The sequence below is a fragment of the Zootoca vivipara genome, chromosome 7 (assembly GCF_965207765.1).
Source record: "Zootoca vivipara chromosome 7, rZooViv2.hap1.1, whole genome shotgun sequence".
NCBI classification, from domain to species: domain Eukaryota; kingdom Metazoa; phylum Chordata; class Lepidosauria; order Squamata; family Lacertidae; genus Zootoca; species Zootoca vivipara.
The window spans coordinates 47,580,349-47,591,544 of record NC_142590.1 but is presented as its reverse complement, the minus strand read 5'-3'; the positions used below and the strand labels follow the sequence as shown (position 1 = coordinate 47,591,544).

The 11,196-nt window shown below is 45.0% G+C and overlaps 1 protein-coding gene across 1 annotated transcript; it reads left to right on the top strand.

Annotated features, from left to right (window-relative positions):
- The first annotated feature begins 655 nt into the window (after window positions 1–655).
- On the top strand, window positions 656–10,433 carry RBM15 (RNA binding motif protein 15). Its single transcript, XM_088674127.1, has one exon. It carries the CDS (start codon window positions 3,565–3,567, stop codon window positions 6,397–6,399), a length of 2,835 nt encoding a protein of 944 aa, XP_088530253.1. The 5' UTR covers window positions 656–3,564; the 3' UTR covers window positions 6,400–10,433.
- The last annotated feature ends 763 nt before the right edge of the window (window positions 10,434–11,196 follow it).

Here is an 11,196-nt window from a genome sequence, read left to right as displayed (position 1 = left end):
AAGAGCAGACATGGCCAGAAGCTTAGTCTAGTCTGGAAGTAAAAAAAAAGCATGAATATCTGATGCTAGTTCCACCTTTTCTGAGAGGCTGCAACTTGTGAATCTACTGAAGTGATAAAAGGTACGCTAGCTACGCCCCTGCTACCACATGCCCTTTGGAAAGGATCCTAGTAAAGTATTATATTCCAAAATCATTGCTGTGGTTTTATTGAAGTATCTTCGTTACTTGTATGCCATCTTAGAAGGGTTTGTATCTGAAAGATGGGGGGGGATACATATATACAGTACACACACATATAGTGTGCCCTTAACTACAGTACTGCTAATCAGTTTCATTAGATTATCCTTGGTTCTGGTATTACAGGAGATTTTGTTCCCCATCTCCACACTTCACATAATTTCCTAAATCTCCCTCATACCCTCTCCCACTTTTTTTCCTAAACAACCCCCTACCCAGTGTACTGGCCATTCCTCCTAGCAAAATTGCTCTAACTCCCTTATAATTTTTTCCAGCTGTTTTTTGAGATGGAGCAACCAGAATTGAACATGTGCTTGCACCATAGATTTATATAAGAGCATTATGATACTGGCAGAAATAGCTTTTTCTAGGTAAACTGTTCCTTTTTTCTTTTCACAGATTATCATGATCGAGATAATCACTGGACAGAACATGATTCTCAAGCTATCCATCTGCCAGGAAATTTTCCTATGGAAATCTCATTGAAATGAACCAGATCTTGTAAGAAATTATTGTCACTATGGTAGAACTCTTCCACACCTCCCACTAATTTCAGTGCAGCTTGTGTATTGAGACTGAGCTCAATGAGAGTTGCTCCTGGGTGTTATTAACACTTTTGGGGCTTGCTCCTGCATATACACAGACAGAAGACATTTAAGATGAAATGAACTTTCATAGACAGCGAGTTTTAATACAGCAAATACATTATGCACAATGTATTTTTTTAATCAATAAAAAAGGCTCAAGACAGCAAACAGTATAATTTATTCACCTATTTTTGCTTCTTTTTCTGCTTTAAAACCTTTACTAAAGAAAGAACCCACTAGCCTGAATTAGAACTAAATTAAAGCTGAACAAACATGAATTCTGTTTGAACACTTTTTGGATGTTATAAATTCTTTATTTAATTTGATACACATTGTCTAGGAATCCTTAAAAAGCCAAGTAGGAAGTCTAGGAATCCTTAAAAAGCCAAGTAAGAATTATTTTTACGAATTATATAAAATCCCTGACTCTACCTAATTACTATTAACAGCTTCCACTGTATTCAGAATGTAAGGAGTGTTTTATGTATGGTCAGATACAAAAGAAGACAGGGCACCTGCATCTTTAATACTTGTGTACAAGAGGGAGAAGCTACACATTTGATCCCTGACCTCCTTTGCATCTGGCCATTCTAACAAGACAATCTTATCTAAGTCCCACTGTGTTCAGTGGGACTTATTGCAGGCAATAATCACTTGACTCCTCCCCAGGCATCTTAAAGATGCATCAAAGTGTTAGGATTTGTTGCATTTCCAGGGTGAGTTGGTATTTATACGGATTTATGAATCCATAAACAGTACGTTATTTTTTTTGTATCAGGTTTTCCCTGCTACGAATAATGCCAAACGGTGTGACAGAGAAGTTAGTAAATCTGCCAGGAAATATTTTGATACTCCTCTTTGCGTACCATCTTATACAGTTACTTGGGGGTAAGTTCCACTAAGCTCAATGGGGCTTACTTCTAAGTATACATATAGGACCACACTGTAGATTATATGGATTATTTTTGAACGGTACAATTGCTCCTGAAAACTAAGGTTATTACCGGCCAATATTGTGTATATTGCATGGATGGAAAATTCCTGCCCAATTTCAAATGTGGTCTTCAGTGATCTCTGTGCTGCCTGTGCATCTCAGGAGGTGCATTTTATTGGTGCAAGCAGCCTAGATCACTGTAGAAAAACAGCTACCAGATTTTTAGAAGACATCTGAAGGCAGCCCTGTTTAGGGAGGCTTTTAATGTTTGTAGATTATTTTATTTCATTTTTCTGTTGGAAGCCGCCCAGAGTGGCTGGGGAAACCCACCCAGATGGGTGGGGTATAAATAATAATAATAATAATAATAATAATAATTATTACTGAGCCCTCCCCTTTCCAGGAATTGCATGTGGGGGTAATGAATCTACCACTACTGACCAGGGACCTTGGGCAGCAGGATCCACAGGGGCAGCAGGATCCACAGGGGCAGCATATCCTGTTGTAGATTGTTATGTACTGTACTGCTTGCGGACCAATCAGCAGTACATAACATACATCTTTTTCCCCTTCTTGTTCCTGATGTGAACTTTCACTCAGCCATTCTTCTTCCCTGGCAGAGAGGTTCGCCTCGGGTGTCAAAATATCTTGGGCTGCTCCTGCTCCTGGCACGCACACCAGGGCTTGTGAAAACTGTACCAGTTACTGCATGAAGCAGCCTATTTAAAATGTTCGGCAAAAAAAGAGAGAGGGAGCTGCAGCTGTCGCTAGGACTGCATGGAGGTTTAGGATCTGGGTACCACAGAAGAGTCCTCCCCAGTTGCGGAACTAGTGGTGGGCTTTAGGACCTAGGCAAAAAATTTTTATTCGTTTGGACTTTCAAAGTTAGCGTTTATTATTTCGAAGTACTGAACGTATATTTATGTTACGGTGTTTTTACTGTCCTTAACGTCTTATATACTATCGGAGCCAAGGCCGAGAGGTTTTTATGAACGTTTTATCAGTGCGGGACTCTGGGCGGGATTTCTGCAACGGAGGCAGGGCGAGTTCTGAGGGACGAAGGCCGGTGACGATGAAGGAAACACTGTGTACGGGAAACGCCAGGCTCCGAGCTTTTCCCAGCGGAACCACCAACGCCTCCTGGCCTTCGCGCCTCAGCCAAATCAAACGAGCAAGGCCGCGCCTCATCTCTAGCGACAATCGTCGACAGACCAATGAGCAGACAGCTACTGAATCCCAGCCGCCAGTTGAAACGGTCGAGTTGGGCATCGCCAACATCCAATCAAATCAAAGTTGCAGCGCGAGACCTCCCCGCCCCGCCCGGTCCCGCGCTAATAAGAACAGGGAGAGACAGGAGCCCGGATTCGAAGAAAATGGCCAATGAATGCTTGGGCGACTCGGGCTGTGACGGAGGGAGAAATAAAGACGACTGACAGGATTTTTGTCCAACCCAATCCCAGCTCCTGCTCGTACCCTCTCCATAGCCGACCTATGGTGTGACTCTCCTGCCGCCGCAGTTCAGCGGAGCTCACGGACCCTCGGAGTGACTGCCGCCTCGTCTAATGGGATGATGAGCGCTATTTAAGAAGGAGGGTTTCCGCTTCCGGGGCTCTGGGTTGATTTTCCCCTTTCCCTCGCCTCACGCTGACACACTTTTTGTGCAATGAGAATGACGGACCTCGGTTAAGTCGTCCAATGGATGCGAAGTGGGCGGAGTTGCCGTGTGCAGGAGTGTTCCAAGATGGCGGCGGGTGCGTGAGGCGCGATACTCGGCGCGCGATTCCCTCTTGCTGGCGCTCGCCGCCATGAAGGGCAAGGAGCGTTCCCCTGCCAAGGCCAAACGGTCCCGGGGCGGCGAGGACTCCTCTTCGGCGCGGAGCGAGCGGAGCAGTAAGAAGCCAAGCAACGGCGGCGGGAAGTCGGCGAGCGGCGGCGGCTCTGGCGAGGGTGGCGGCGGTGGCAGCAGTCGGCGGAGCCTTCACTTGGAAAAGGCCAGCCGGGCCAGCAGCCGCGAGTATGACTCCGCCACGGTGGGCAGCTCCGGGGGCGGCGGGAGCAGCAGCCGCCACGGCTACAGCAACAGTAGCAGCAGCAAGAACGCGGAATCGTCCTCGCGTGGCAGCCGCGGCGGCGGCGGCGATTCCCGGGCGCCCCCCTCCGACTCCGGCAGCAGCAGTGAGTACAAGACGCTGAAGATCAGCGAGTTGGGCTCTGCGCTGAGCGACGAGGCAATCGAGGACGGGCTCTTCCACGAGTTCAAGCGCTTCGGGGACGTAAGTGTCAAAATCAGCCGCCTGCCGCCCGGCACCGGCGCTGGCGACGAGCGGGTGGCCTTCGTCAATTTCCGGCGCCCCGAGGACGCCCGAGCTGCCAAGCATGCTCGCGGCCGCCTGGTTCTCTACGACCGGCCGCTGAAGATCGAGGCTGTCTACGTGGGGAGCAGCAGCGGAGGGGGGAGCGGCCGGCGTCGCGCCAGCCGTTCTCCTGCCCTTTTGGACAAGGAATCTCCCTACGGAGCCGCAGCGGTGGGTGTAGCAGGTGCGGCGCCTGCAGCTATCAGGCACCCCTCGACTGGGGCTACTCAGAGGGCGCTTTCTCCTGCTGGTGGAGGAGCTGGCTTGGGGTACAGAGACTTCAGGCTACAGCAGCTTGCCCTCGGCCGCTTGCCACCACCGCCACCACCTCTGCCTAGGGAATTGGAAAGAGAACGAGATTATGGGGGCTTCTATGACCGTGTGAGGCCCGCTTACAGTCTGGATCGAGTTGCCGGGGTGGCGGCAGCTGCATTTCGTGGGGTTGGTGGCACTGGAACAGCCAGCGAGGAAGAGATTAGCCCCGAAGATGACCAGAGAGCCAATCGTACCCTGTTCCTCGGCAATCTGGACATATCGGTGACTGAATCGGATCTACGTCGAGGTTTTGACCGCTTTGGGGTTATCACTGAGGTGGACATCAAGCGGTCATCCCGAGGTCAAACTAGCACCTATGGATTTCTCAAGTTTGAAAACTTGGATATGGCCCACCGGGCTAAAATTGCTATGTCCGGTAAAGTGCTGCTGCGTAACCCTATCAAAATTGGCTATGGTAAGGCCACCCCAACCACACGACTTTGGGTGGGTGGTCTGGGGCCTTGGGTACCATTGGCTGCTCTTGCCAGGGAGTTTGACCGTTTTGGCACTATTCGCACCATTGACTATCGTAAAGGTGACTCATGGGCTTACATCCAGTATGAGAGCTTGGATGCTGCACAAGCTGCTTGTAGCCACATGCGTGGTTTTCCTTTGGGTGGGCAAGACCGCCGTCTCCGGGTGGACTTTGCTGACACTGAGCATCGTTATCAGCAACCTTATTTGCAGACATTGCCACTCCCACCCCCTCCTCACTATGATCTGGTAGCAGAGACATCTGCCTTTGGGGCACATCGTGGAGCCCCGTCTGATCCACTCCGAGGTGCTCGGGATAGGACTCCACCCCTAGTGTATGGCGATCGTGACAGAGATCTCTATCCTGAGACGGAGTGGGTGCCTCCCCCACCTCCAGTTCGGGACAGGGGGAGCAGAGCAACTGTTTATGATACACTAGAAAGTTTGGAACGTCGGCGAGATGGTTGGTCTCTAGAAAGAACTCGTGGGGAAAGGGAGTTAGTCATAAGCAGTAGGGATCTACCCAGGAAGCGAAGGCTAGTGGAGGATGGGGGGCGGCATTTGGATCGTTCTCCGGATAGTGAACGATCATCTTCATCTCGCAAACGTCACTGTCCTGCTGCAGCCTCTCCACAAGATCGTAGTCCTGAGCCAAGTATGGGCAGAGACCGCTATAGTAGTGATGCAGAACGACCAACCTCTCGTTTACTGTTACTGGAGCGCCCTTCACCCATCCGAGAGCCACGCAGGGGTAGCTTGGAGCGAAGCCAGAGTGAGAAGCGTGACCGCAAAAGCTCTGAAAGGGAACGAAAGCATCGCACACTTACCACTGCTACCACCCAAGAATGCAAGAGTCCAGCTAAAAAGGATGAGCATGCATCCGAAGGCAGCAGTGGTGGAGGATCTAGGTTGAAACCTCCACCTCAAAAGCAACAACAGCAGGATGGAACCTCAAAGTCTGGGTCATCCCCCAAACTATGCCTCGCCTGGCAAGGAATGCTTCTATTGAAGAACAGCAACTTTCCGTCTAACATGCACCTACTTCAAGGGGATCTGAGTGTGGCCAGCAGTCTCCTGGTGGAAGGAGCAACTGGTGGCAAAGTGGCCCAGCTAAAGATCACACAGCGCCTCCGTTTGGACCAGCCCAAGCTGGATGAAGTTACCCGTCGTATCAAAGTGGCAGGGCCCAATGGATATGCTATTCTCCTGGCTGTGCCTGGTACCACAGACAACCGTGCCTCATCTGGGGCTGGTGAAGCTAACACCACCTCTACACAGCGGCCGCTCAGAAACCTGGTGTCCTATCTTAAACAAAAACAGGCAGCTGGGGTGATAAGCCTCCCAGTAGGGGGCAATAAAGACAAAGAAAACAGCGGGGTCTTGCATGCTTTCCCACCCTGTGATTTTTCTCAGCAGTTCCTGGATTCTACAGCCAAGGCCCTGGCTAAATCAGAGGATGACTATTTGGTCATGATCATTGTCCGTGGTGCATCTTAAAGCCCTAATACTTTCTATGCTCTCTCCTGCTGCTTTACACAGCCCCCCTCCCCTCTGTTCCAGTGTCTGCCAGGTGCTATGCGATAAGCCTTAGCCACTTCCCCAAGTATAATTTTTAATTAGATATGTAGTTAATCTTACCTCCCCTCAGTTTTCTATAAACTCTCTAGAAGGCAGACTTGTTAGCTGTTCTTTAGTATGGCTAGGCTACCATGACTGTCTTGCTGATGTGCAGGTAGCAGGAATGGAAGGTCTGCTTCAACTAAAATATGAATCCCAGAACAAGCGTATTTCTTTCTTCCCCCCCCCTTTTTAAAAATACCCTTTAACTTCTTGTCCTCTTTCATTTCATAACTTTAAAGTAGACATAAAAACATCCCTACATTTACAAATCTAAATGGCCAGATTTAAAACATTTGTGGCTCATACAGAATCACATGCCTAAAGCAAATGCCCATTGTGAGCCGTATGGTCCAGTGAAGGCCTTGGGCTTGTAGCCTTGAAATCAAAATAATCCCTCCATCAAGAACCTGAAAATAACATCTGAGTTTGAATTGATTCAGGATTGATTTTCCCCAAGGCAGATGATACTTTATCTTTTGTGGTACACTAGGCTTCTTTCACTGGGTATTAGTTTTGTTGCCAAGTTCATAGAAGTGCATGCACACAAAGAATGTGTACACAGGTGAACTTTTGAATCTTACTCATTTGGGGTTATAGTTGTGATACATGATAAAGAACCAAGAGCGTTGCTATAATCCATGAACATCTTGCACTTCAGTATGTAAGAAGCAGGTGCTTTTAAGACAACTGTGATTACTTGCATTTTTGTTATTGCCCTTTGCTAATTGTGTTAGGGACAGTGAATTCCAAAATGTAACTTGGAAATATAATTTTCAGAGATGGCACTTAACTTTTGTAAAAAGTTCCGCCACATAACCATTTCAATATCATTTTATAGCCATGAAAATAGAAATGAATGCTACCTGGTAGTTACTTTCAGGTAAATATGGGCATTATGCAAGGTTTTATAGTCTGGATTGCACTGTTTTAATCTTGACATTTTTGCAGTCTTGTGTTTCCAAGTGTTGGGGAAGCAGTTCAGTTTATTCAAAGAACATAATTTGTTTTTTGGGGAAATGAGGTTTTTTAAACTCCACAAAAACATCCTGATATAGATAGGGGGAAGTAGTTCAGACATGTGGCTTCATTTTTCTAATCTTTTCATTCAAACATTTTATTAACCCTCTAAGGCATTGTACCAGCCTCTGAGTAATGAAGAGTGCTGTTTTCCACTTGGTGTAAAATGGTTTTGCCCAGGTATAAAGGTTTACATTCTTTGAAAGGTGACATGTTGCTCATTGTAAGCTTAAATTGAGAAGCACGTTAAAGTCACTTTTTAGAGTGAAGCCTCATTTCTGAAATCAGTCAATCCTTTCACTTTTTAAGAAAAACAGCTTTAGCACCCTAAACCCCATTGATGAGTAATTGCAAATTTCAAATAACCACCAGCACACACTGAAAATGTCTGCTGTCCTGTAATAAAGGAAGAAAACCTTGAACTGTGGGCTGAAGAGCCCTTCAATGTGCATGCAAAATCTAGCCACTTTCCTTACTTTTAATGAGAATTGTGTAGGGAGTTGTTTCATATATTCTCTGCTTCCAGACGAAGTCTCAGTAAGATAGGCCTATGTTGCCAGTTGGTGCATAACATGACTGTTGCTGAGTTATCCATGTTACTGCACTTGTCAAGCACTGGTGGCATATAGAATGGATTCTCTTGCGGTTTTTGTAACAGCTTGATCTCTATGTTAGACTTCTGAGTCATTTATGGAAGGCCACCTATGTAACCCTTCAAAACCTTTATACTTGTGAACAATAGTACCATTTCTCCAATATGCAGTGCTCACTTTTGAGAAAAGCCCTACAGAACTTGAATTTGCAATAAATTGTATGAATAGTCTTGCTTACTAGCAAGCCACTGACAACTGGTGTCAGAAAAACTCAACACCATGGGGGTTTTCCTCTTTGAAAATGGAAACAAATTATGTTCATTGCTGCTTATCTTCATGACTTGAAGTATGTTAAGGTTATGTGAAATGGGCAATTTCAATTTCCAAATCCTTACTTAGATTTTTTTTTTAAGTAAAAAATCTGGTTCATTTGTTAACTAGAAAAGGAAACCTAGCATTTTAGGAGCCCTTTGTAGGGTAAAATAAATGACAAGCAACATTAAATGTCACAGCACTTAGTTAAAACCGCCATAAAATCTAAATACAAGTTTGGGGGCTGTATTTACTTTTGAGTGTGCATAGCAGAGTGATTATCCGTTTGAGCCATCTGGGTAAGAGTTCAGCACTAGCAAATGTTGCATTTAATGCCACTTATACACAACAGATCAGAGTTAGTTTCTCTGTATATGGCATTATGGAGCTTCAGTATGAGCGAAGCACACTTGATTGGTGCATATATTCACAACTGTTTTCATTCATTACAGTGTATTGCGTTAGAATGGAGAATTATCTTTTTCTGATAGATCATTTAATAGCCACTTTTTGTTGCTTGGGGAAAAACCTTTAAGTGGCATATTGCCATTAATACTTTTTTTTTTTAACAATTGGAAACTTTAAACAGCGGTTTGGCTGTTAGCCAGTGACTGCATGCTTGAAAGTTCAGCATAAAGACTGCTGTTGGCTGGCAACATGGCATGAATTTAAGGCTACCTCATTATTGTGAGATCCACTTCTGTGTTCTGTAGAATGGCTTCCTACATGGGCAGTCCAAATGGGAGCAATGGAAGTGGAGGCAAGATTATAGCATTTTTAAAGCAATCTTCAGTGTGGATCACTTCCCTAGGAGTATAATAGGCAAAAGAAATAACTTATTTGGGTGTCTTAAGCAAGCAGCTGGAGCGTGGCCATGATTTAGAGTGAAAAGGTGCATGGAAAAACCTCATGGAATTAGATGGTTAAATGGAAAAGCTAGAGGTTACCACTAAAGTGTATTCAGGAACTATACTTGGGCACTTGATAAAATTTGAATAATTAGAAGTGAAGAAATCAATGTAAAAATAAGATGTGTAGTAATTTACCCTGGCTTCCATTTATTTTGTGTAGATAAGAATAGATACTCCAGATGTGTCATGGAATGTAAACATTTCCAGTTGTATTTGACCAAACTGCAATACTTTAGAAAAACCGGGGAGGGGTGCAGATGTAATTTGGTGGAATTTGATGTATATCATTGGCTTCCCCTCTTTCCTGCAGTTAGTGAGCTTGCTGCTGGTAATATGCAGTAAAGTGAGAAAATACACATACAAACAGAACAGTTAACTTTCATGTTCTTGTTTGAGTTGCCTTTTTGAAAAAGTGAAATTGTGTGACTTGATTTTCCTCCTGGGTTTTTACCTTTTTTACCAGTTCAGTTGAATAACTTCAAACTGTATTTTACGTTGTAAAACCCCTGGGCTATTCATTGTGCATCTATATATAGATGTTAATTCATTTCAAAAGTTTTGTGCCAGTGAAGGGTGATTGGTGCTTTCAGACTTCCCCTAGAATATTCAGGAAAAGCCTTGTAGTTCTATAAATTATCTGTTAATGTAGGGAGAGGACAACTCTGTTGTAAACACTTGTACTGAATAACCTCTTCTTTCCTCCTGAAAGCAAGGCTGTTGAACTGCCGAAGACAACAAGGGATTCCAAGCTCTAATGGACCTTTGCGAAGAAAAGCTCTGGCTTGTGTGGAATTTACATGGGCCTCGTGGAAGAAAGCTTATCTGTTTAGTATTTGTGCATTTTACTAAAATGGCAGCTTAAAAAAAGTTGTGTATCTGCTATTGTGATGCCAATGCCCGTGTTTTAAGTGGAAAATTGACCTCTTTGCTTTGTGCTGTGTACACAAGATTTCTGCAAAAGTAAAGGAAAAAAACCTTTTTATGGCTCACACAGCTTAAACTAGCTGTCACTCAAAACATGCGCTCACAGTCGAGCTAATTTTGTTTCATTCTAAATAAATTGTTTCTTTTGAGGAAAGTGGTTTTTCTGCCTGGAAATGAATTGACAACAAACCTTTGACCCCTTTGTTTGCAGCTGTGGGGGTATTTTGCTGCTGCTGCTGCCGCCGCTGCTGCTGCCGCTCCTCCTCCTCCTCGATCTGATAGTTGTGGGTCTCAGACAAGAAGCAGGGAGACCTACGCATTGATATTGACCATCCTGTTGTATCAGATCTGAAGAATCTAGTCTGTTGTGTTGCTGTGTCCCATTGTTTACAGTGAATGGGGATCAATGGCTGCTATCTCCTCATCTTTACGAGGAAATGGTGCTGTTGCTGGCATGCAAGAAGCAGGGAAAGCATCTTAAGTCTCAGAACAGTGTACAAATCTGGGACTTCATTGATTTTGAAGAGCTGGAGTTCCTGAATTTTAAGTTCTTGATTTGTTTTGTTCACCTAACTTGTTTGGCCTTAGTTCTGATTTTAGTTTGAAGAAAGTTTGAAATTGCTTTGCATCTTGCGCATAGAAACCTTTTCACCAAATTGGAAAAAAAGAAAAAGTAACTCAAAATTTTTTAAGGGATAGCGCGTTTCCAGACACACTTGAAAGAGCTCCTCCGCATCCAGGGGCTTTTCACCAGAGTTGTGCAGTCCTGGGTGTAGTTCTGAATGGATGAAGAGTTCCTGAGAGCTAGAATGCTGTCATTAAAACCTGTACCATTGGTATTGGTGCTCTTGACCAGTTTTGAAGCAAATTGTCTACACACCTTGGATGTGCATGCAACCGTGATCGTTTCCTAGGTA